General features: G+C 37.1%; 4 protein-coding genes, 1 long non-coding RNA gene and 1 other non-coding gene across 11 annotated transcripts; 3 read left to right on the forward strand and 3 right to left on the reverse strand.

The window, feature by feature from the left end:
* LOC109713078 lies at positions 1453-2520 on the forward strand. The gene is made up of 2 exons (XR_002217039.1): positions 1453-1638; positions 2108-2520. It is a non-coding gene; the product is annotated as an uncharacterized LOC109713078 (long non-coding RNA).
* TRNAC-GCA lies at positions 2604-2675 on the forward strand. Its single transcript has one exon. It is a non-coding gene; the product is annotated as a tRNA-Cys (tRNA).
* On the forward strand, positions 3662-11905 carry LOC109712323 (protein downstream neighbor of Son). Of its 6 annotated transcripts, none has more exons than XM_020235826.1 (15): positions 3662-3882; positions 4817-4983; positions 5892-5965; positions 6031-6184; positions 6321-6412; positions 6507-6675; positions 6749-6948; positions 7417-7625; positions 7731-7820; positions 9012-9130; positions 10174-10275; positions 10363-10472; positions 10552-10639; positions 10835-11040; positions 11490-11905. In XM_020235826.1, exons 2-15 carry the CDS (start codon positions 4954-4956, stop codon positions 11689-11691), a joined length of 1845 nt encoding a protein of 614 aa, XP_020091415.1. In that variant the 5' UTR covers positions 3662-3882; positions 4817-4953; the 3' UTR covers positions 11692-11905. The 6 variants fall into 6 exon arrangements, with proteins under 6 accessions (XP_020091415.1, XP_020091414.1, XP_020091412.1 ...); XM_020235825.1 differs by having other exon boundaries at positions 6510-6675; positions 7725-7820; XM_020235823.1 differs by having other exon boundaries at positions 3663-3882; positions 7725-7820.
* On the reverse strand, positions 12735-16736 carry LOC109713020 (myosin-binding protein 7-like). Its single transcript, XM_020236932.1, has 2 exons — positions 15213-16736; positions 12735-13251 (listed from the first exon to the last, which is right to left on the reverse strand). Exons 1-2 carry the CDS (start codon positions 16437-16439, stop codon positions 13102-13104), a joined length of 1377 nt encoding a protein of 458 aa, XP_020092521.1. The 5' UTR covers positions 16440-16736; the 3' UTR covers positions 12735-13101.
* LOC109712472 (probable carboxylesterase 15) lies at positions 19833-21170 on the reverse strand. The gene has a single exon (XM_020236051.1). The coding sequence runs from the start codon at positions 20992-20994 to the stop codon at positions 19978-19980; it is 1017 nt and encodes a 338-aa protein (XP_020091640.1). The 5' UTR covers positions 20995-21170; the 3' UTR covers positions 19833-19977.
* LOC109712311 (probable carboxylesterase 15) lies at positions 22758-23940 on the reverse strand. Its single transcript, XM_020235804.1, has one exon. It carries the CDS (start codon positions 23877-23879, stop codon positions 22875-22877), a length of 1005 nt encoding a protein of 334 aa, XP_020091393.1. The 5' UTR covers positions 23880-23940; the 3' UTR covers positions 22758-22874.

The raw sequence follows: 25814 nt of genomic DNA on the forward strand, positions 1-25814 counted from the left end.
TTATATGCATTCCGAAATTGTGCAAAACAACTAAAAAAACAAGCTAAATGGTTAAAAACTTTAAATCAAATTATTGTTTTATATTGCAACTTACATCTTCAGTCCAGTTCATAATATTTTGGATTGGACATTGCCATTAGAGTGTTGAGAATATAACAGTTCAAAATCTTACTGAAACTATTAAATTATAATAATTTATTCTGATTAAATTGCAAATCACAGTTTCCAAATAATACGTGGCACCTGTGCGCTCCACTATTCACTAATATCAATATATTTTACACGTGTCGTCCCCTTGCCTTGCCACGCTACACAGGTCCCACTATTGTTGGGAGATCTAATCCCCCTACAGTATACTGTATACGGGATGCGACCGCCACGTGAAACCTTATCCGAGTCTACAAAATGGTTCGTAAAAATGTATGGAGACCCCCTCAACTACAGTCAATTCTAAACTAGGTCCTCACCTTCAATTTTTGTTATTTACGTCATTTGAAATTTCTCAATTGAATAAGTTAAACTTTTTTAAATTTTACGAGTCAATTAGATATTTTATAGTTAATTAATCTAGTAAATTAGAAAATGTATTAATTTAAAAAAATTACTTCAGGGGCGGCCTCAACAAGTTGTATAGATGAGGGGTCTCTTTACAATTTTTATCTAAACACTCCAACTCCCGTGCTCTTCTTCGCGCTGTTCCTCATGTCCCCACGAGTTTTAACGTGCGAGATGCGACTTCCGTTTACACGTGGCAAGCGGAGGTTGACACACGCCGCGTGCGGGTTCGAGTTCCCGCCTCCGCACGAAACCGGAAAGGGCGGATGCGCTCACACGTGCCGAAGCAGAGCCGGTTCACGCATCGGATGAGAAGTTGAGAACACACCCCGGTGAGAATACGCGAATGATGACCCCCTTCCAAATAATGAAATAAACCATTTACATCTCGTGGATTTTGTGCAGCTTGAAACAGAAATTCCAGTTAAATTTATCTTAAAAAATATACATAATTTCTGAATTATAGATTATTTTAAATTTATTATTTTATTTTTTAATGTTTTGATGTTGCTATCGAATCATAGTTGATTCATATTTTCAGCTAAATTTATTTCTAAATAAAATAAACGAAGCGGATAGCATGCTACCTATCTCTCTCTCAAAAAAAAAAATAAATGTGTTATTTTTATTTCATTGACTATATATCAATTAAAGCAAGAAATTAGTTTTAATTTTTAAGTCAAAATTATGGCCGACTGACTCAAAATAAGCAAATAAAAAGATTAAATAGTAAAATTAAACTTTTAAATAATTTTATAATAATTTTAAAATAATTTATAATTCAGATAAATTTTATATATTTTTATTTTAAATTTAAAATCAGATCAAATCCTGAGAGGTAAGTATGTATACCGCGCATGTTCGGATCCAAACTCCACAAATAAATAAGCGGGAATAGTGATAGGTCCCCGCCCCCTTTCTCTCTCTGTTGCTTAATTCATATCCAGTTCGAAGTTTGTGAGCGCTGTAAGTAATAGATAAGATGGTGGTGCGGATGGTGTACGGTTTGGCATTCATTTCTGTCTCCTGCGCCTTCTTGAAGCTCCTCCATCTTTTCCTTATCCCGATATTCTACTTCACTTCGTAAGGCGGATAGATATGACTGTGGGAGGAGTCTTTCCCCTTTCACCCTTTTTTTTTTTTTTATTTGGGGTCGGTTGAGATTTTTGTTTTTTACTGGGTGTTTGCTTGGTTCAATGTAAAATTTTTTTGCGCAAAAAAAAAAAATCGTTGTATTTTGTAGTACTTGAATTGTTGGAAAAAAAAAGTTTTTCATTGAAATTTGTTTTGTTGAAAAAAAAAATCTACATTTGTTTGATTTCGTAGAAAAAATAAATAAAAATATTTTATACAGCTTGAGTTTTTATTTTTCTGCTAAAAAATAATAACAAATGAGAACTTTAATTAATTTTTCTCTAAGTCCGTAAAATCTTTTTTACAGAAATATGTTTTTATGTCGAACCAAACAAGTGAAAAATTAGTTTTTATGCTGATAATAAATTTTTAGTTCATTTTACGTAGAAACCAAACACCCTCTTATCGTTTCATTCAGGCTGGAGCTGGAGTGGGTTGAGACAGAAGCGCGCTTTTGCAGCTCTGCTACATTTTTGGCGGGTTCGGCCCATGCCTTCTACTTTATTTTCTTAACAGAGGGAATCTATTTTTCTTACTTTTGCCCTTCACTTCGCACGAGGTGCGGGGGCTTTATCAACCCGGATCCATTTTCATCCTTAGTTTGCAGCAGCAGTTGTGAAAAATGATGTGTATTCAATGGAAAATAGTATGAGAAACTTAGGAGGTGTTACTCTCTATGGAGATGAGAATAGAGGGGAAAATATAAGAAAAGGAGAGTATGTCTTGTTATTTGCTTTTCTATTTTTTTTTTTTTTCCATCGTTGTAATAAACCATGAATTGCAAAGCGGGGGAACGATTTTAAATTGAGTTTTCCAGTGTGATTTGGGTTTTGGTTGATTGGTTTGTGTTTTCGTCGGTAAATTCTAATGTTTCTATTATATAAAAATAAAGTTTTAAACTCTTTATGCACAGAGGGTCCATAGCTCAGTGGTAGAGCAATTGACTGCAGATCAATAGGTCACCGGTTCGAACCCGGTTGGGCCCTTTTATTATTATTTTAAAATTTCATTTTGACTAGTTCTTATTTTTAAATAATTTTATTAGTGAATTAAATTTGAAAAACTTATCAATTTTAAATGGCGTAGAGTTTGAGCAATATTTGTACATTTTTACATATTATTCATTTTCATTTTTTTACCCTTCAATACGATACTTATTAAATAAAACGATATGATAAATACAGTCATTTTTATGAAAACATCACCAAAGCTATCAATCTTGATCTAATCCAGTAATTATAATCTAGAATAGTTGTTGATCACTTTGGAAGTATTTTTTAGAAGTCCCAAGTTCATACCAAGATGATAAAATTTGGTAAAATTTAAAATTTTCTACTCTGTTTCACACATGCACACACAAATTTATTCATAAAGTTTAGTAATATTTCATATCAACTTTAGCTATGTTGAATATAATTATTAAAAAATAACCTTATATAGCGACTTAAACTTTTAAAAATTAACAATTATTTCAAATTTTAGATAATTTAATATAGTATCAATATTAGAGATTCTTAGTTCCTGTTCCATCAGATTTTAAAGTATTTAATTTAAGTTCATGAAAATACTATCTTGGGGGCAATCTCTTTTATTTTTAACTTTTCAATTTATCTCTACTTGCACGAAGGGCCGAAAAAATAGTTTTACCTCAAACTAAATAACTTACGCTTAGTTTGGTATTAAAGCCTATCTGACGTTATTAAATAAAATAGAGTTAGAATAAAAGTATATTTGAAATATATTTCTACATTTATTGATAGGGTCACAAAAAATACATCATAATAAACTCATCGTAATATACAAAACACAATATTATATATAAAAATAAATAAAATATTTTATTATCGTATTTTTTAACGGCATGTAATGTAGTCTCTCCGAAATCCCAATCTAAGCATCAAAAAAGAATTTTCGGAATGAGACTTACGTTTCCGTATATTTACGTGGATCCAAACTCCCCCTAAAAAATCCAAAACTCATCTCTCTTGCCGCCCATTTTTCTCTCTTCTTCCCACTCAAACCCCTCTCTCTCTCTCTCTCTCTCTCTCTCTCGCTTTTGCTCTCGCCCCGACCCTTCCTTGTCGTCGCCCCTCTCCATCCCTCTCGCTCGGCGTGGACTCGTCACGTCGTCTTCCTTCCCCATTTCGATCGGGAATCAGAGCTCGATCTTAAGTTCCTCTTCGATCGGTGGTGGTAAGGATTAGGGTTCTAGCGTTTACTATTTGCCTTTTTTTTTTTTGAAAAATTAATTTAGATGGAAATATTCGCAAGTATATTTCATGCTGTGATGCTAGAGATTTTCTTTTCAGGAATTTGCTAGTTTATAGTTTCATCTTAAGATTCGTTCTTAGTTTTAGGGAGTAAATCCAAGTTGTATGCTTCCTTTACAGTATTTAGGTAGCCGAATCGAAACCCTAATTAGTAGTTGATTTGATATAGACGGCTGTAGAAGGTGAACGATTTCACCACGCTGGTAATCGGTGTGAACCCTGTTTTATTCAGTGTAGAAACACTGCAATGTGTTTTTTAGTGACCGGTGAAACTGCGACCTGTATTCGTAGTTCAATTTCCGCATATTGTGGACTGACATACAAAAATGATTGTTAAGTACTGATGCTAAAATTGTATGGAGCTGGTATGGGACACCATTTACCCTATTTGTTTCAGAAACTTGATAAATTCCATTGTTTCATAATGAGAAATACTGATCACATATTATAATGTAGGTTTGTTTACTTTGTTTGTACAAATTTATGAAGCATCTTTACAAATTTATTAGCTTTACAATCCAATACTTTCTTATATAATCTCATGTTTTCTTGATGAATGGTGTTTGCCTCTTTGTAAAGCTCTATGTTTTCTTGGTGTATGAGATTTCCCTGTAACGAAACTATATATTGAAAGATTAGCTAATTGAAATGCACCACGTATGACTTAAAAATAAAAGTAAGTTGTCTGCGATGCAGAACCTTCTGATTTAATTCTCAAATCTTGATCCTGCTCGATTTAGGGTTTGTTGGTGTTCTTTGATTGCTATAGTTTATTACTGCTCATATTGTTGATTTGATACAACAAGAGATTGAGGCTATCAATTGTGAATTCTTATTGCATTGGGTGTTTACTATAGGAGGAGAGTGTTACTTGTCAAAGGGGGAGAGAGAGAGATGCTGTCATAGGAGCTGGATATTATGGCAAAAGCTGCTGTTCTTGAATCTTCTGCAACTCAACAGTTTTTCTTTCGGGAAACTTAAATCAGATGTGAAAATGAAGAGGAAGACCCCGTCGGAGCTAAGAGTAAAACTCTATCGTCTTTGCTTTCATTTACATACTCCTATTGGCATATGTGATTCATTAATTTTCTATAGTGCAACACAATTTATGTAGTCCTACCCACTTTGAGATGAAATATTTTTCTCATCTAGATTTTTTATGCTACTAAGGAACCAATTCTTTGGTATAGAGCATTATAATTTTTGAATTTAAAGGCTGGAATTATTTAGTCATTGTAGATGTTAAAATTTAGGCAACTTTATACTTGTGATTTTACTGCGATCCATCTTAGCCATTAATATCATTACTTGTTAGAGTTTTTACTAAAGAAGATTATGTGAAAGTTTTATTTAAAATATTAAGGACCTGCACACAAAAATTTTGTTTTGACTTGCTGATGTTTTGACTTGCTGAATTTGCATTCAGATCAATTTTTTGGAGTGCTGCTCCTAGCATTATATATTTCAGCTTAAGAGACTACAGTCAAAGTTATATTATTGTACGAGATTGAGTATTTTAATACTGACAGGCTATACAAACAGTGTAATAGTGGTAAAATAGTGAACAAATAATGTGTGCTACCATTTCTTTGTAACATCTGGGATGGCATTAGTAAGACCAGTTGATCTGGCTATCTTTTGGGTTTTGAGTGTGAGTGAGAAGACTTTGGTTTAAGCTCACAGAAGTTGCAGGAGAGAAGCAACAATCTGCTGAAATTAGCAATACAACAACTATTTGCATTGATAGGAAAAGTTTGTCAATGCAATTTATATATTGAACTCAGCTAATGAAACAAGGTTAATTATTCTGTTCATTTGCTAGCATAAAAGGTGTATGTCTTAAGCATTTATTTATAGGTCGGGATGGGAAGGCAAAGAGGTCTTTCACGGGTTTCATTAAAGTTGATTTTCATATAAATTTTTCTATTGTAGGGAGAGCAGTTGAAGCGAAGGACCCATGAATTGCTTGTTAATGAGGAATTGCCACCTCTACAGGACTATGATAGGTAGCATTTGCTAATGCTTATAATTCTTTTGTTTATTTGGTTTCTGACTGCTGTTGTACTTGCAGGGCTGATAATAGGACTGCTGATGGTCCCAAGAAAGCTGAGCACCTGAAGATTCCAAAGTACATTAATACTCGTATGGTCGATGTATATCCTATCAAAAAGTCAAGTGAGAGGTGCAGAGTACTATTTGGAAAAGAAAACGTGAAGGTCCAAAATGTTATGACTCGGCATATTTGCTCTTCTTTAATTCAACTTAATTATCGTAAACATATGTAAGACATGCGGTGCTGAGGTCCAAATATTCTTTCTTCGAAGGCTCTTACTAAACTGCTTTGATTTTACTCCTTTAAAGCAGGATCATTCAACTGCTTGTGCAAAACCTGGCGACCTTAGTAATGCTACTATTGCTTGTAGCTTTTCAACGAAGGCTACATCATTTCCATGGTACTACACTAATAGATTCACAACCTCAATATGTATGACTGCAGTTAATATTGTTTTTTGCTACTTTGCTAATCTTTGTTTGTGTTCAATCTAGCGGTGATGGAGTCACTGCTGACAGTTTGGAACCTTCTGACCCATCTGTTAGAAATATCGCTGGTGATGGTTTTCAGAAGATTGATAAATGTAGCCAGAATCCTTTGCGCAGTGTTGTTGAGCTCCATGTTGGAAACGAGAAGTTGGTTGATTCTGCCAAACTTGATATGGTAGTGCTACTTTTAGCCATACCACCTTATTTGTCATTTCAGTGGTTTAAGCTTACTTCAATAATTTTGATAGGAAAAAGCACTTAAAGGATTGGTAGCTCGTGATGTTCCTTCCACTTCTTCACTGGCTGATTCTTCTCGAAGACTTGTTGATGTTCCTTCTATCTCTTCAGATGTCTATCCCTCCGAAATTCACATACCAGGGGATAAAGTTCCTTTGGATTTTACCTTAAAAACTTCCTTAAGATTAGTCTCATCGTCTTCAGTGAAGTGGTGAGTACTATTGATTATTTTTTAAATCTCAAATTTTGGTAGTCATTATTGCCCGGTTTGCTAGAAAAGTGATAAGATGGCTGATTAAATTTACAAGTACACATGCTGGCAATTTGAACAGACACTCTATTGACCATGTAGGAAAAATTGGATTATAGTCATTCCAAATAGTTTAGCTAGAATGTAACACCTAAACTTCTTTTCCTTCCATTTCATGTAAACGTACCTCTAAAGATAATAGAGAGAGAGTCTAAATGACCTATTTTTGTGGGGTAATAACATTTAATTTTTGTCCTCCCTTTTTGCTAATATTACAAGATGCATGGCAATTCTTCTAGTTCAATAATAGAAGTAGCACCGATTTGTAGCTTCCATGCTAACTTCTGACAATGAAGTTTACTTTTTAGCTAGTTTTATATACTAAAATAAATCAGACTGATGCGACCATGTTAAATTCTTTTACATTAGGTTCCACAAGGTAAGGGCAAGCTTTTCTACAGCAGGGATTAACAGGTTGACTTCTCAGTGTTGTAGCAAGAGCCAAAGTTTTGGCTGCACGTCTGGTACCAATGTGCCGAGCGAGCAATTTTCAAAGGCTTTATATTCATGGGTTTACCCTCAATCTTCTTTGCCTCCTTCCATCATATCAGCTATGGCTTCATCAAGTATAAAGGGAGGTATTTATGCTCACCCCCCTGTTATTTGTTCAAAATATTAGCTTGGTGGAACTAGGTTGTAAATAACTCTGTTTTTTTTTTCTTTTTGCTAATTCACAGAAACAGACTTTTTGCAGAAAAGGCAGCATGACTGGGAAGATTCATTTTGCAATCTTTACTATATGCTAAGAAAGAACAAGTCTACTATGTTTTATGGTAATCCCTCGCATCTCTATGATGTACCTTTGCTAAATTATCTTGACAACATCTTTAGACGTCTGATGAGTGGATCTGCTATCTTTAACTCTTGAATATGTTCAAGTTCACTTCTACGCATGTATATATCTTGTTTTCCCATTTTAGCAGACTGGATGTTTGATTTTGGTTCTAAAATTTCACCTTGTGAATGATATCATGTGTACTCTGTTTTTACAGTTTTCTCATGATAACATATGTTTAAATTCATGTCTATTGGCTTGTGATGTTATTAATTTGAACAAATTTTCTGCTTAAGTCATATTTTGAATTTTCTCTGAGCAAGTGTACTATTGACAAGCAAAGGAGTATATTGGCCATCTTTTTTTGTCAGCCTTGAAATTGCAACGAACTAAAACTTCAACACATATCCTCCCGAAGCTTACTATTTTAAGTTTTCTGCTGCCACTGGGTGGCTGCTGTAAAAACACTGCCTGGGCCTCCCATGGGGTCGTGTAGAAAGTAGAAAGTAGAAAATTGTCTTAGCCGGCAGTACCTTAATTAGTCGCAACTCTGACTTCTCTAACGTGCACCAAATGCTGGGAGGCAGGACATTACATTACATCGTGAGTTCAGCTCCTAGTTTGAGCAAACCAAATAGGCCCTAACAATAGTAGCAACCATCGTTACTTCATGTTGGGTACAGTAATTCATGCTAAGAGATATGGAGATATTTAGAACAAAGTGAAACTAATGCAAAGGGTAGAATTTTCATTTTAGTGGAAAAGAGTTCTGCTTAGATGTAAATTAATGTTAGGCATTCGTATTTTTGTTTGTGAATTATTGCACTTGTGGGTATCTATGTTCCATTATAGGCTCGTAATATCTTTGCATTTTCATACTGTGCAATTATGAGGGTCCCTCTTAAAGCATGCCTGTTTCTATATTTTGTTATCAATTTATATAGAATGTTACTGGTGACCGTCCTCGAGACAAATGATCTTATTCATATCTGTCAATTTAAAATGATATATGAATTATTGCATTCAAGCTATTAACATCATTGTGATTGTTAGATTTTATGGAAAAAAATAAGCAAGATGGTTTAATGTTGCAAATTTTAGTGTTTTGTTTATTTTATCTAGTATTAGTATTAAAGTTCTTGTTGTTGGTAGTTAATTTGTATACTCAAGGTTACCTGATAATTTGCAGTTTATACATCACAATTTGTGGTTCTTTTCATTGGTGGGGTCTTTTTGGGTAAGAAACAATCATGTAATGCTTACTTGTCACAATCAACTCGTGGTTTGCGGTCCTTGCTCAAAAAACATGTAAGTTGTTTCACTAGTTTTTCTTTTTTGCAAACTTCTACACTTTTCCTTAGATTTGCAATTTAAATGCAGAACAAAGAAATATGGAGGTTGATGTGGGACATATTGTCGCATCCAGCTTAATTACTTTAATCCTGTATCTGCTAGTGATATTAACAAACATATAGTCGTGATCCGCACCTTCCAATCGAACCCAATGTGACATAGTCACACCATAGGCAACCAAGAGAAATGCCTTAACCAAACTTGATTAGTATATTGGAATCAATCGTAGATTGCTAGTTTTGAAGCCTTGATGGGGATAGAAAGTTAAACAATTAGGATACTGCTGATAGGGGATGCTGTTCAAAGGTAGCGAAAAAGAGATCACTGCTAATGAATGCTAACGACAATGATAGACGTAGAATATGATGATTTGAACTATTGAAGAAGTAAAATAATTGAGCATTTGTTGGTGAATTGATCGCGTATAATATGAACAAGGGTAACAAATGGATGGATTGGCTGAGCGGTATTTGTAATGGAGATTTGACCCTTATGGCAAATTCGTGAAAATTTGAAGGCTTCTCAATATTGTTTGTACAACAGGACTAATCTCCCCTTTATTTATGATTACCTTCAGGAAGAGGTAAAAATAATTAAACCAGAGTAGAATTATGGTAAATCATCAACATATCAAATGTTGTCCCTACAATTATAGATGGTGATAGCATTCTTCTCTTCTTTTGCTGTGGGCTTATCAACCAGTCTACGGAGGGCAATATAAAGGAAAAGTTACCTTCTAAACAACTGGGCAGAAGGTGATGGGCCTACTTTCCTGTAAGATTTGAGCTAGACTCTAATTAACCAAATCCAATAGGCCTATTTATCTTGCAATTTAGATGGCTACAATAGCTAGAGGAGGCAGAGTTCTGTCAGAACTTAAGTGGTGTTCATTCATTAGCCTATGTGAGGATTCTAATAGTAATAAATATATGATAATTTTTAGCTGGCTTTTCAAGATAACTTATCTGATTATTTTACCTTTGCAATCCTACTGGTAGGATATTTGTTTCTCAATGCCTCTTTGTCGTGCTGAAGTTGAGCAAGCTAGCGAAGATGACTTGGTTGAATTATCTGAAATTGAGAAGCGTAACCTAGGCCAGGTTTGAATAATACTCAAACCTTTCTCTGTTAACATTACCAGACTTCTACTATCTAGGATTTTGATGATCTGGAACCTACAAATGCAGGCGTTCCTATCAGACTCTTTCTCTGATATAGACAATACGCCTCAATCTCTCCTGTCATTTATTGGAAATGAGAGTGTCCATGGTTTATACGACTTTTTATTAAACTATAGGTAAGTGAGCTTGTTAAATGTTCATTTAGGATATTGATATCTGGTACACGATCTAATTTCTTTTTGTTTCCTTTTGCAGGTTCTTTCTTAGCTCCTTTAGTGGTGTGGATGTTCCTGTACTCTACTCCCCTGTACCATTCCAAAATGCTTGTTTTTTTATTCCAGAGGTTTGTTTCTTAGGTTTTTACTTCTTTCGGCCCGTACTTTGTTGTCTGAACTAGGATTTGATCCTAGTCTCCATTTTTTTTTTTTATTATTTCTGTTGAATCGCCTTGTATCAACATTGTTCTGCTAATGAACTATGTCTTGTAATAGTTTTATTGTTAGATTGAGAGAATTTCATCACCTGTGTTTTCCTGTAGGTGAGATGCAAGGAGATGAGGAAAGCCAACATGGTTGTTCCCTCTTCAAGGGGGTCTGAATCAGAAGAACAAACCGAAGCTATTCTTGGTTCTTCTGGCAATGGTATTTGCTATAGTATCGAGATAAAGGATACTATTCTTCCCCCATGGATTGTTAGCGGAGTCTGTGCTACAATGAGCTCGGATGGAAGGAGTTTTGACTCTGTGTATGCGACATAACAATTCTTCCCTTTACTAAATTCTACATCTGCATATTGTAGTTTTGGAAAAGTTTTGAAAAGCCCCCTCTGGTTTGCAATTTATTATCCCTCGGTGCAAAGTGTGGCCATTTGCTCCACTGATTGTTGCTTAATCTTCTATTGCAACTCCTTAAAAGTGAACACATGGCAATCGCTAGTTTCTGTAAAATGCTGAAAGTATAGGAATCTCCATGTTTAGCCATTGTCCTTTTCACCACCCCGGGGTTTAACAGCATAGTGCATTGCTGCCCTTTTTGATTGCATTGTTCTTTTTGGAAAACTGAAGCAAGAATCACAGGAGAACAAGGTGCTACACTTTGAATCACAGGGTGATTAATTAGAAATGTGCTCGGGAGTCTTTTTTGCTTGAAGTTTTCCCTTTTATTTATCTTTTGAATAACTTGGGGCTTTTGCAGCTTTTCGACAGAGCCTTCATCAGTTGGCTTAAATGTTGCCATGGACTCTTTCTGCAAGAAATCTGAATCAGATAAGCATCTTTCAGAGAGCTGTGATGCCTTCGGCATTTCTGAAACAACACTGGTGCCGTCATTGCGCTCTGTATCAGTACGACGCCTCAAGTATGCCGATGGTGCTTACGTAGCTTTCACAACTGTGTAAGTTCTTGTGACCTTTACAGGTGTAGCTCAGAAGGAAAAAAGTGGATATAGCGGAGCTTTGTGGCGGCATATGGGTTTCCACATCAACTGTACGCTCTTTGGATCGATTTATCTTGTTGGTAATTCAAAACTTAAATGAAAGACATCCATATTACGACTGAGATGTCCTGTTATGACTGTCATTATAAGAAATTTTGGTCATCGTTTTTTTGGCGTCTTGGCGGGGGCTTATGGGGGTAGGGCATGGGAAAACAACGTTAGAGCTAATATGCTCCTTTGTTTTTTTGGTTTGTTTTTGGCTCGAGTAGCTGTTTAGGTCCTATATGCTTGCTTTGTTGTGTCCCAGTTGAATTTTTTTTATAAATAATCCTATTGATTTTTATAATTATAAAAATATTTTTTTTTAAAAATAATTATAAAAATAGATCTTTAAATGCAGTGAATTATTCACAATATAGAAAGAAGTGAGAAAAAAAAAAGGAAGCGGTGAATGGTTCATCGCTTTTAAAAACGGTGAATAATTCACTATTTTTTTAGGACTATATTTATAAATAAAAATTTAACAGGTTTATTAGGTTTATTTTTAGAATAAAATTTTATGAGAAGGCTATTGTACTAAAAAATCTGTCCTAGTTTATATATTTGTTATTATTATTTTTATTTATTTTAATATTTATATTTAGCCTTGTATGCTTCATGGCGCCTTACAGTTTTATGCACATTATTATTATTATTATTATTTTTATTGTGAAGATTTATATCTTCAACTGAACGAATGCTTCGAAGGGCTTTGAGAGTGTTTAAACTATATTGATAAAGCCTCATCAGCTAAAATGGCTCTATCATTTGCCAAAGATCACACGTCAAGTACAGAAAAAATTCATTTTTACAAAATTTAGAAGCGCATTAAAATTTTGCGTGCGTCCATGAGTTCTGTTAGACACCATTTTATAATTTGACACGAAAAATAGGTAAATTTTTCTCTTGTTTACTCTTTCGAAGTCTTGGAAAAGAGAGAGAGAGAGAGAGAGAGAGAGAGAGAAGAGATCACAAACAAAATACAATTGGAGTGCAGGAGTAATTTATATTACACAGTCAAATTTTCATGACTCGTTTCCTAATACCTAAAATTCAAAGGAATCAAATAACAACAAATGTTTATCTATACAAAAGCTATGACCCTCTCATAGACCATGAGAAAGCTCTCCAAGCATGATCAACAAATACCATCGGAAACATAATCCCCTAAAAAACAAAAGTGGAAAAAGAAAAAGAGAAAAAGAAAACAATGCAAACCACAAAATGAATGCATCTCCCAATACAACGACACACTCTGAACGGATATCCTTTTTTGATTTATATTAATGGTATTATCTGCTTCAGAAGATAGAGAAACAGCGAGTTAACACAGTCATCCTCGTGCTCGTGTGAGGAACTTCCGCTGGCTCCCCTGATTGGACTTGTCTAAAAGCAGCAGTAACCCGACATTGCTATTCGACAAGCCACAAGGGTATCTACATCGAGGTGCTTTCTTCCTCCACAATGTAAAAGAAAAGACCCACTGCAAAAAAAAAGGGGGAAAAATAAGGGAAACAAGAAGCACTTCTGAAGTACAATGAATTATCCATATAGAATATTATGAAAGTTTGATAACTAGCTTGAATACGAGGCTGTCATCGACACTGAGATAGACTAGCAAGTCAAAGAAACCAACCTCATGTAACCGCTCAAAGAGCCTTCAAAGAACTATCTTCAAATTTTAGTAATTAAATTCACTGAACACGGTAAAAGAACTGATTCAAGAGTACAAAATCTTGTAGGCTAGCATTAACCATCAGACCAAGAGATTGCTATTATATCAGATCTGATTAGTTTAGTTAGCATATTGAATAATCAAACAGTTGGGCAGTGAAGAAACAGAGTACACAAAAAGAGAATCTATTATCACATGGCCTGGCCAACTTACTCCATGAAAAGAATCCCAATGGTCCTATTGTTTGAGAAAACAAATGAAAAAGTGGACACCTTGTAACCACGAATTAACACCAATGGAAACATGGTATTGAAGCGTTCAAAGTACAAAAGAACAGATAAGAAGCTAAGAGCCCAAGGACTTATCCATGTGTAGAGATAAAAGCAACTTGCTGATGCATGCTCTTCTCTATACAATTTGAACGCAATACAACAGATGAAAGAAAGAGTATTCCCTAATTTCCATCTATTCAGAAACAATGGTAAGCTAATCCACATGGAATTTTGACCTAAGACAGAAATATAAAGATGTGACAATTAAAAATAAATTGACCATACAATCAAACAAAATATCTCTCTGTCACAAAAATGTAGAGGATTCTAAAAATTGATAACTCCTCAAGGCTGAAATAAAATATAAACCCTCCAAAAAAAGTAAACAAAAAGATAACACACCACAATCAGAAGGTGCATAGGCATGAGAAAGCGTTTGAAGAGTACAGTTTGGTTTCAACTGCACTAAAACTGTGGAGTGGTTTTCTCCTAAACTTCAATTTTCTTTCTAATTGCCTTTCTTCAAATCTACTCTAGCTGCCACAAATTAACAAGTTGGATTATCAGAATAATTTCCTTCACCAAGCCAAATTAACATCATTCAATGAATTTCTCACTAGTAAAGAAAACTTAAAGTTTCATCAGACATTGGCAACACAAGTACAGTAATTTGACTTACTGATCAATGGTAGCAACACGTATCTAAAATCTATGAGAGTTTGAAAGAAGGTTCAGCTTTGGATATTCGAGTTTGAGCTTGTCTGTGGCTGGAATATTGAAACCATCAAAGTGAAAACTCATTTACCAGAAATTAGTGAATTCAATTAGACTCAAAAACTCTCTCTGAGCAATGTATGATCCTAAAAACAATGAGATTCCGACAGCCTTTAGTATTTGGACATCATATAATTCAAACTAACAATGTCAATCAGAGACATCATATAATTCAAACTAACAATGTCAATCAGAGAAAAGGACATGACAATCGTCAAAGTTATGTAGAACAATGCTTAACTTATTATAAGAACAAATATGCTCAAGAAATGTAATCCTTCTATTGACAACACTGCAAGAAAATTAGTTGGCAGAGAGTAGTGAAAATATGAAGACACCAATCACTATTCGAAAATCAAAGGTAACAAAAAGTGCACGCCAGCCATTTAATCTATGAACACAGCTATATATTTAGTGGAAGAGAGCAAGAATAAAGATTATAAATCAGTTATTAAAAGAGAAATACGCAACCATATAAACAGAACATATACATTGCAAAGCCTTAGAATAAGGTTGGAAGTATTTCGTTCGATATCTACTGAGTGCTACTTAACTGCATAGTATTTCTCCGTAGCAAAATGCCATTAGATATTGACCTTTAAACACGAATTTGTTACCATTAACTCTCGAAACGAAACAAGACCTTCCTTGTGCATTCCCAGCCAATTCAAACTTATATACTCAAACAACAAATTAAAGAGATGCAATTACCCAATAAATTACCTTAAATACTGCTATGATCGGGAAGCTCTCGATGAAAGATTTCTTCTTCACAATCCTCCTCTCCGGGGACGGTATCACCTCCTTCGAAAGCTGCTGAGCGATCTCCTTAAGCAACACTAGCTGGGCCTTCTCCGTCCTCATCGAGATGATGGCCTGTCTCATTGACTCCCTATCAGCCTCTAATACCTCCAACCTCATATAAAGCTTCTTTATATCAGTCTCCCCTTCTTTCTCCCATCCCTTCCCCTTCGCCGTTGGTGATCCTGAGTACTCTTCCGAAACCCCGGCGGTCGGATTACTATGCACGGTATCAATCGTGTACACCCGATCGCTCACATCATCATCATCATCATCATCGCCTGGCTCATCCGACGGCCGGTCCACCATCACGGGGAACTCCTCCACCTTTCTGAAGTCCTGCCTAGTATCGCCGTCGAGCGACTGCTCGACGACGCCCTTCTCCTCCATCACAATGCTGCTGTGCGGCGATTCTTTCTCCAGCTGGAGGATCCGCTGCTCCAAATCCCGTAAAGATTCCGGCTCCGGTTTCTCGAGATTGGCCGCGTCGAGGCGGTCGCCCTCATCATCATCCTTGCGATCCCGATCGCCGACGCTGCCGCCGGGGATGGTGCACCTGAGCGGAGGGTAGTCATAGAACGGAGAGTTAAGGTCTTCGAACAGGTGGTTCGCGGTAGCGGCATCGGCGTCGGGGGTTAAGAGGACGTCGCCGTATTCGGCGTCGAGATCGGGCGGAGCGATCGCGATGCCCTCTCGGAGGAGGCGGTAGCGATAGGCTTCGATTTGGGAGGAGAGGGATTGGATGGCGTGATCACGCTTGAAGAGGAGGTCCTCCAGGGTGGCGATCTCCTGCTGGTCGTGGGCCATCTTCTCCTCCGCGAAGCGCTTGAACTGCCGCCCCTCCATCTGCGCCTCCGCCTTCTCCCGCTGCAGCCGCAGGATCATCGACATCGCCTCGCTCGCCGCCGACGCCGACGCGCTCCGCTCCTCCTCCAGCTCCGCGCACAGCCGCTGGATCGTCTCCTGCTGCCCCGCCACCGCCTCCCGGAGCGCCGCCACCTCGTTCTCCACCTCCACCCGCACCACCTCCCCCGCCGCCGCGTCCGGCTCGGCCTTGCGCTTCACGGATCGGCGCCATTCGGAGGGGCCGGAGCAGCAGTAGGGGCAGGCGCAGGGGCACGGGGCCGCCCTCGGGGCCACGGCCTCCATGGATCGTCTCCGTGTCGACGTTACCCTCCAAACTCGGATCTCGGGAGCTTCCTCCCCTTCACCATCGATCGGACTCGCCGAGAGGGGAGGATGAACAAGACGAAGGGATTTGGGGTTCGGATTGGGAGGGAAATTCGGGGGATGGGGCGGGGGAATAAAAAAATCTAGGGTTTCGAAACCCTAGATTTCTCTCTCTTTTCCTTTTTTCTTTTTTTTTTTTTTTTTAACCCTGGTCCCTCTCTTCGTTCGAAAAAAGTTCGCTATCCAATGAACAGTGAGAAATGGACAAAGAGAAAAAGAGCGAAAGAGAGGAATAAAATAGCGATTAGCGAACAGCGAAGAGGTGGGAGGGTGGTCAGTGGTCGCGTCGCGGGGTTGGGTTCGTCAAAAGCACGACCGAGCCACGTGCTCATGATTACTTTTTTTATTATTATTATTATTATTTTTTATCATTTATTTTTTATAACTTATTTTGCCATGATGGTGCAGATATTTTCTTAATTTTATTTTGCTTTGATTTATCTGGAAATACCTAATAAAATTTTCCAGATCTAATAAATTTAGGATTTGAATCAGAAACTTCGGACATACGAGAGAATTAGCGACTTTCTCTTAATTTTTCACTCATCGCTTTGAGAAAGTTTTTCTAATTTTATGATCTTAAGTTGAAGCTAAAATAAGAGTTGAACTTGGTCATTTTTTCGCTTTGTTTTAATAAAAAATTTTAAATTTATGTTTAACGTGTAAATTTATTAGAGATTTGAAATAAAAAAAGTTATTTAAAAGGCCAACCAAATCCAAAGAGCATTTGAGGGAGACAAAAGTTTTCAAAAACCAAAAATAACAAAGCCTAGGTAGGAATAAGATGCTAATTTAACTCCAAAATGGGAAAAAAATATTATTATTAAGTTAATTAACAAAAGAGTTACTCAAAAAAAGAGGAGAAAGAGTCAAGGTAATAAGATTAAGGGGCAATTTCAGCAATAGCCCTCTTAAACATGTAAATATCGTAAATACCCCTATAAAATTAAAAATATCATATATGCCCCTTCAAATGTAGAAAATTATCACAGTTATCCTTTCTTCTAACTGACGTTAGGGTAAAATTGTAAAATGACTAATTTACCCCTTAAAAAGTTGGTTGGGTTGTTCTTTTGATAAGAGATAATAAAAGAGTAATTTCATGAATACCCTTAAACTTTTAAAAATAATATTTTTAACACTAATTATTGGTGAATAAAATATGTGGAAACCCCTCACCTATAGATCATTTTGAAATGAACCCCCTTAACTTCAATTTTATAACATTAAGTGCCCTTGAACTTTTAGAGTTTTTTTGTTTTTGTGTTTTACTTAGTTAAAAGTTTTTCAATTGAGATCCCTCATACATGAATTTGATAAAATTTTTAACTTAGTTGGAAAAAAAAAAAAAAACTCAATTGCAAAAGTAAAGAATTGCATTACAACTATTATATAATTTAAAAGCGAAAAATCATAACAGAATTGAATTATTATATTTTATAAACTGTAGATCTTTAATTGTAAAATTTTAAAGAGAATGTTGAATTATTATGTGATTGAAAGGTTAAGAATTAATTATATAATTAATCTTAAATTATTACACTTAGTTAAATTAGTAATAAGGGTAAAATTGGTATTTATAGAATTTTAGATGACTTTTTAACGGAATGTTAGTCTTAAGGGTATCTATGAATATTTTTGCTTTTTAGAGGGATATTGTTGATATTTTCTAATTTAGAGGGGCATTTATGAAATTACTGTTTCCTAGAGGGGTATTGATGAAATTATCCCTAAGATCAACATGTGGGGCCCACAGTGTCATTCTCTTAATATGTAAGTCATTTTGGTCTAGTTCACACTTTTCACCTAATCCTACTTTCGTAATTTACTTAATTTAGGCTAATCCCCCACATTTGGATTTATCTTTACTTTTTTTAAGATTAAAAGAGAAAGTACAAAAAAAAAAAAGGAAAAAAAAAGAAACACATTGATTGGGCCACCGTATGAAAAGCTGAAAGGCAGCTTCTTCGTTGGCCCCCACGCCTTCTAGAAAGAAAAAAAAAAAGAAGAGCAGGTTAACAAGTTAAAAATTAAAAAATTGAAATATAGTCATTTGTTATGGGATTTAAAAAAAATTACATTACTATTATTATTATTTATTAGTTATTATTTAAAAAATTAAATTATATTTCTTTAGTATTTTATTTACCTGTATACCTGTAATTGTTTGTACAATTGTGATATACAAGTATATATCTGTAGCATTAAATATTTTTTTATCCTATAAGGTACTTATTATTTTGCTGTTCTTATTTAATTACTCTATAGAGTACACATTCTAGTAAATTCTCATGTTTTTAGGAAGATTTTTTTTTTTTCTTTTAATACTCCTCGACTGTTCTATTTGTCAGTTTTTTATAATTAATGTTGTTTCTATACATTACGAATGTCTGATGAATTTACAAAAAATACTAATTTTACATAAGTAGTTATACCACCACATCAACTAATATAGTAGATAATTATATATATATATATAATAAATTAATCTATCATCTATTTATATTCGTGTTACCCTAATATTACTTTACTCATTCTGTATGATCAGGAAAGATATTTTTTTATAATTGAAATTATGAATAAGAATTACATTTTTAATATTTTTTAAGTTGATATTTTGTGTCAGATTTGTTCTGTATCATTACAGCTCACCTTACAAAGTTACTGTATCTCTTTTGGAATCAAAAGGGACCACCTACTCATGAATTACGTACTAAAGGACAAGCACGAAGCACAATAAAGTTTGAGCAATTACAATAAGAGCTTATTCTGTTCACTTATTTTAAATTTTTAAAATCAAAATTAGGGTTACTAATTCCAATAGTTATTATTTATTTTGTAAAAATCAGATTTTGAAATGAAGAATGATCTAATTTGCTTATGTTCTAATTCAACTTTGAAACTTGAATTGCTTGCTGTTTTTTAGACAGAGCACATAACTTAAAATCCTCTTGCACAAACATCTACCTCTCGAACAAAATTTTTTTTTCAAAACTTTATATGTCTCGACTCACAACTATCCATTTTGATTTTTCTTTCTATAATGAACTAAATAATTTTTGGATGCTTTACCATTTTTTTTCTCATTGTTTTAATTTAATTTTTTATTTCTATTCTAATTGTAAATCAAACATATTCTAAAAGAGTTTGAATACCACCCTTCAACTACTGCCTATTTTGAAATGTTTAGAGCGTCTTAACAAGTTCATCTATGTGCTCTGTCGCTATTGCTCTTTTTATTGTTGCTAATTGTTTGAATGATTTTATGAAGGTGAGTGATAATCATCACTGATTAGCTTGAGCCACATATAATTACGTACTAAACAACGCTTTGTCAACCAAAAAAAAAGAAAAAGAAAAAGAAAAAGAAAAATATTACTAAGTCCATCAATTTATTCGGCTGCTATTCCATTACACTAGAAAACGAGGATGGCTAAAAGCGATTCGTTGACCCGGTTCACACCGATTCTTCGTTGCTGAGATCGTCCACGAACCGCTTAATGACCCGGACCAGCTCCCCGGCCGGTTCGGACCACGGCATTCTCGAGAAGAAGGCGTGCTCTTGCCCCTCGAACTCCACGAGCTCCACGCGCTTCCCCAGCCCCCTCATCTTCGTAGCGTACTCCACGTCCCGGTCCCTCAGGATATCCCGCTCGGCCGCCACCACGAGAACCGGGCCGGTCTCGACCGGGCCCAGGCCCGGGCTCTCCGGCCCGAACGGGTTGAAAAGTGGGTGGTCCCTCGTCGCGCCGCGCGGCAGCGCGAGCCTGGCGTACCGGTCGAATAGCTCCAGGTTGAGGAACGCGTCGGCCGGGCACTCCAGTTCCGACCGGGTCCGGTCGGGCCCGCTGAAGCCGGGCATTATGAGAACGAACCCGCGGATCCGGACCGGGTTCAGCCCGGCCGGCCCGAACCGGACGGCCATGTGGTGGGCGATGTTTCCCCCGGCGGACTCGCCGGAGACGAACACGCGGCTGAAGTCGGCGGATTCGGCGAGCCAGGGGTCGGCTCCGGCGCCGGCTTCGGCTTCGGCTTGGGATTTGAGCCATAGGAGCGCGGTAGCGCCGTCGTCGATGGCGGCGGGGAGGCGGTGCTCGGGGGCGAGGCGGTAGTCGGCGGAGACGACGAGTACGCCGAGCTCGGCGGCGAGGCGGAGGCAGCCGGCGTGGAAGTTGGGCCACGTCCGAGAGCCGATGCAGAAGCCGCCGCCGTGGAAGTAGACGAGCACGGGAAGCTTTTCGTTATCATAATCAGATAGTTCATGACTAGGTCGGGGACGGTAGAGGCGGAGGAAGAGGCTGTGGGTCGGGTCGAAGAGCACGTCCTTCCACTCGACGGAGCCGTCGTCGCGGTCAGAATCTACAGGAAAGATGGGGTCCGGAGAGCGCCGGATGGTGCCGTCGCTCAGGAGCTGCACGACGCCGCGGCAGTCCTCGACAACGTGCGGAGGAGGAGAAGAGGAGGACGACGACATGGCGGCGCGGTGGAGGAGATGCTGGTGTGGAGCTGGATGTGTTTTGGTTTTTGAGGATACACAGAGTCTCTCGTTTAGGGTTTACTAATCGTTTTTTTATATTGCATGCTACTTGCGCCAGGGACAGCTGGTACATTATGGGCATTTGAATAATCATGTGGAAAGATTATTACATAGAAATATTATTGTCGACTACCGTGCATTCATATATGTCACATGGAGATTGCACACAACAATTCTTTAAATTCACACTTTATTACCTTTTTGGTTTGTATATATATATACACTGCTTTATTATTATCTTATTTAATAGTAGATTCTAGCATAAAGATAGAATAACAAAAAAACTAACTTTTAGGCTTAGAGATGAAAAAATATAAATTACGTTTAGCCTTAATAGAGCTAATCGTGTGATCCTTTATATCATTTTATTATACATTATTTTCTTTCACAAGGAGTCTAATTTTAGATAAGGAAACGTTAACAATTAAGGACTTAATTTTGACAAGTATTACAATTTACATGTTTTTTTAATTATTTGTACATACTTTGTCACTTTTTTTATTCAAAAGATGTAATGTACTGAATAATATTATCAATAATTTTCTTTCTTACCGACTGTCCCTAGAGCAAGTGGTAAAGGGCTTGATGGTTGGTACCCGAGACCCAAGTTCGAATCCTAGTTGATTCACATTTCTAGCTAAATTTATTTCTAAATGAAATAAACGAAACGGTTAGCGTGCTACATATCTCTCAAAAAAAAAAAAATTCTTTTTTTCTTTCTTGGGCAAACCACTTTTGCATGCGTGCTCAAAAGAAGAAAAAACAAAAATGAAAACTCAGTTCCGTGGCGAGAGAGTCGTTTACGTTTCGAGCAACTAAAATCAACTAAAATAAAAGTAAAGCATGAAGGAAAAATATGAAATTGCATAAACTTTGGACCTCCAACAACTCTGTGACACTGAAGTTGTATAATACAAATCTCAACCACATGATAATAATAATAATAATAATAATTATTATTATTATTTTATTAAAAAAAAGTATATATCTCTTATACTTGGCTAGAATAAAATTAATTAATAGTGGGCGAAGGATGTTTTAAAGAACACGAAAGTTTAATAGAGGTGTTTTATATAGTACATATACTACATGGGAGTGTGTTGGATATCGTTTAATACAAAACGTTGCTTCTATCAAACAATTTTACCTAGAATGTCTAAACTTAGAAAGATATTATAAAGTATTTGTGAAAGAGGCGTGGCATGAATGATATGATCTACAAATCGAGATCCTATAAAAAAGGCTTCTAACGAGTACCAAAGTGCAAAAACATGATTTTTTTTTCTTTTTCATACTCAGCGTTTCATATAGGTACCGTTTGGTTCGGATATAAGTAAGAACTAATTATTATAGGGATAGGTACAAGTATGGAAATAAGAAAAATAGTGTTGGGATAAAACTTGGATTGTTTCCAGAAATTAAAACAATTTTAGATAATTTTATATAAAAAATGAAGGTATTGGTGGGGATAATCGAGAATTACTATTCTCGGATAAAAAAATAGCGTTTGAATATAAACAGGAGGATAATGATCTATTCCTATTCTTATTCCCTAACCAAACGCTGCATAAGGTTTACCGAAGTGGCGCCGCAGTTGGATGAGAGGATAGCAAACGTTGCGACACTGTCACCTTGTCAACAGGGACAACACGGCGAGCCTATTCTGCTTTTCGAATTGATGTATATAGCATGCACATTTCTAATAAAATATTTGGGATATTCAAAACCAGTCTATTTATTTTGTTGCTGTTAACAGTACAATAATTGTTGCTAGGACCAAAAGCACGCGAAAACGCGAAATTGATTGTTGATCCCGTTCACACCGATTCGTTGCTGAGCTCGGTCATGAACCGCTTGATGATCCGGACCAGCTCCCCGACCGGCTCGGACCACGGCTTTGTCGCGAAGAACCCGTGCTCCTGCCCCTGGATTTCGACGAGCTCCACACGCTTCCCCAGCTCCCTCATCTTCACCACGTACTCCACGTCCCGGTCCCTCAGGATATCTCGCTCGGCCGTCACCACGAGGATCGGGCCGGTCTCGACCGGGCCCAGGCTCGGGCTCTCCGGTCCGAACGGGTTGAAAATCGGGTGGTTCTTCGTCGCGCCGCGCGGCAGTGCGAGCCGGGTGTACCGGTCGAATAGCTCCAGGTTGAGGAACGCGTCGGCCGGGCACTCTAGCTCCGACCGGGTCCGGTCGGCCCCGCCGAAGGCGGGCATTAGGAGAATGAACCCGCGGATCCGGACCGGGTTCAGGCCGGCCGGCCCGAACCGGACGGCCATGTGGTGGGCGATGTTGCCCCCGGCGGAGTCGCCGGAGACGAAGACTCGGCTGAAGTCGGCAGATTCGGCGAGCCAGGGGTCGGCTCCGGCCCCGGCTTCGGCTTGGGCCTTGAGCCATAAGAGCGCGGTAGCGCCGTCTTCGATGGCGGCGGGGAGGCGGTGCTCGGGAGCGAGGCGGTAGTCGGCGGAGACGACGAATACGCCGAGCTCGGCTGCGAGGCGGAGGCAGCCAGCATGGAAGTTGGGCCATGTCCGAGAGCCGATGCAGAAGCCGCCGCCGTGGAAGTAGACGAGCACGGGAAGCTTTTCGTTATCATAACCAGATAGTTCATGACTAGGTCGGGGACGGTAGAGGCGGAGGAAGAGGCTGTGGGTCGGGTCGAAGAGCACGTCCTTCCACTCGACGGAGCCGTCGTCGCGGTCAGAATCGACTGGAAAGATGGGGTCCGGAGAGCGCCGGACGGTGCCGTCGCTCAGCAGCTGCACGACCCCACGGCAGTCCTCGACAACGTGGGGAGGAGAAGAGGAGGACGGCGACATTGTTTGGTGTTGGATATGATTGGAGGGCTTGGAATGAAAATGAATGATGATAAGGTTTGTGAGTTTTTGGCAATATAAGTTGGTACTTGGCAGTAGCGAAGGTGAGCACGACACTGTAGGATTACGTTTGGCGTTTGGTATTTGGCGCAAAGCCACATTTGATTGAATCACTGTTGTAGTAATAAAAATTATAAAATTGTATTTTAACCAAACCAAATTCCATATTTTTAATTTATAAATGTCATGAAAATAAATATAATATTTCTTAATTATAATTTTCCTTCCTACATTAATTTACAAATCTATATCACGTATAATTTATTGCAAACTAAGTAATCTGATTGCCTATTAGAAAGCTATGCAAAAATTTTTGAATGAATACTCCAATCACCTGCTACGAAAAAATTTTCACCACTCAAGATGGAAAGAAATTTGTACCCCCCTTAAAAATGTATGAGTACTATGACATTTCATTAGAAAAGATGCAAACAGCAAGAATAGTTTAAATTGAAAAAATTAGATGTTAAAGAAAATATCTCTTTAGGAAAAAAAAAAAAATATTGAAGTTGAGGAAGAAAGCTTCCCACGACCAATAATATGTGTTGGGAAATCAAACCCTAGCTAGCATTAACTATGAGAAGCTTTTCGTAGGATTTCTATCTGTAGATGATCCCTTTGATTCATGCATGCATGCCATGACTCTTTGAGTCACAAAAGAGTTTAGATTATCTTACTAAGTTTAGACCTTATGGATGAAATTATTATTATTACTATTCGGCCAATTTGCAATCGCGCTCTCTCTCCCCATCGTACTCAAAGTCTGTGGCACCCTTGTCGCCGTTCATAGTCACGCCCTCCCCTGCAGCCTTACTTTAACGATTTGTGTCATATTCGAAAAGACGTTGATGAAGGTGTAGACGAGATAAGAAAGAGAGGCATGGCATCAACGTTTGGGCAACAGAGGAGGAGAATACAGAAGAAAAAGCATGAGAAAAATGAAAGGAAGAAATAACAAACAGAAGGAGGATGAATTGGGCGAAGAAAAACAAGTGAGAGAGAGAAAAAAAAAGAGATAAATAATAATAAGAATGTAGTAATTAGTTTACTAAGAATTCAAGCAGAATGTACAAAATTCAATTTTTTTTATTATTATAATATTTTAGAGAAAGATAACATGCATGTTATTTATTTTACTTATTTTTTCACGCACAAACTTAACTAGAAATATAAAATAATAAAATTTTAAATTTCAAATCTCAAATACTAACTATTAACTCCTTAATTAGCTGTACATACTAGATATAGTTGGTCTTAAAAAAAAAATTACTTGATGGGAGAAAGTACTGTATTGGCAGATATGGAACCCATCATCTAAGAGTAAATACTCCAAAACAACGTACTCTATTAAATTTCGTGTTGACAAAAACTCCTCAACCCACCATCAATTAATTAATTTCTTCTAACCAAGCATAGGAGAGATGTTTTTTTTTTATTTTTTATTATTTTTTTTTTTTATTTCAAGTGGTTGAGATTTGAGGCCCAAAGCATACGCAATTTCATTTTTTTTTTCCAGCTGCTTTAGATTTCCTTTAGTTGCTTGAAACGTAAACGAAACTTACACCGTGAAAAAGAGTTTTGCTTTTTATTTTTGATCCTTCTACGTAGACATGCAAAAGCGCTTTTAACATCTTTTGAATAAAAAAATGATAAAGTATGTACAAATAATTAAAAACCATTTAAATTATAATACAAATAAAGTTATCGTGTCAAATTAAGTATTAAAATTTTAAATTGATAATGTCTCCTCACCTAAAATAGACTCTGTCAAAGAAAATAAGGTATGATAATATTGAGGCTCACTTTAGTGCTGTAGTAATTTTATTACCAGAAAAAGTAAATTAAGGCCAGCCTATTTTGTTATCTCCTGGCCTAAAA

The sequence above is a fragment of the Ananas comosus genome, linkage group 7 (assembly GCF_001540865.1).
Source record: "Ananas comosus cultivar F153 linkage group 7, ASM154086v1, whole genome shotgun sequence".
NCBI classification, from domain to species: Eukaryota; Viridiplantae; Streptophyta; class Magnoliopsida; order Poales; family Bromeliaceae; genus Ananas; species Ananas comosus.

Excerpts from the sequence above, each read along its gene's own strand:
- LOC109712323 (XM_020235823.1), top strand. The coding sequence starts at position 4,954 with ATGAAGAGGAAGACCCCGTCGGAGCTAAGA. Across the intron at positions 6,676-6,748 it reads ATTCTGCCAAACTTGATATG|GAAAAAGCACTTAAAGGATT; the intron begins GTAGTGCTACTT and ends TAATTTTGATAG. Across the intron at positions 7,821-9,011 it reads CAAGTCTACTATGTTTTATG|TTTATACATCACAATTTGTG; the intron begins GTAATCCCTCGC and ends GATAATTTGCAG.
- LOC109713020 (XM_020236932.1), bottom strand. The coding sequence starts at position 16,439 with ATGGAGGCCGTGGCCCCGAGGGCGGCCCCGTGCCCCTGCGCCTGCCCC. Across the intron at positions 13,252-15,212 it reads CGATCATAGCAGTATTTAAG|TGGGTCTTTTCTTTTACATT; the intron begins GTAATTTATTGG and ends TTTTTTTTGCAG.
- LOC109712472 (XM_020236051.1), bottom strand. The coding sequence starts at position 20,994 with ATGTCGTCGTCCTCCTCTTCTCCTCCTCCGCACGTTGTCGAGGACTGC.
- LOC109712311 (XM_020235804.1), bottom strand. The coding sequence starts at position 23,879 with ATGTCGCCGTCCTCCTCTTCTCCTCCCCACGTTGTCGAGGACTGCCGT.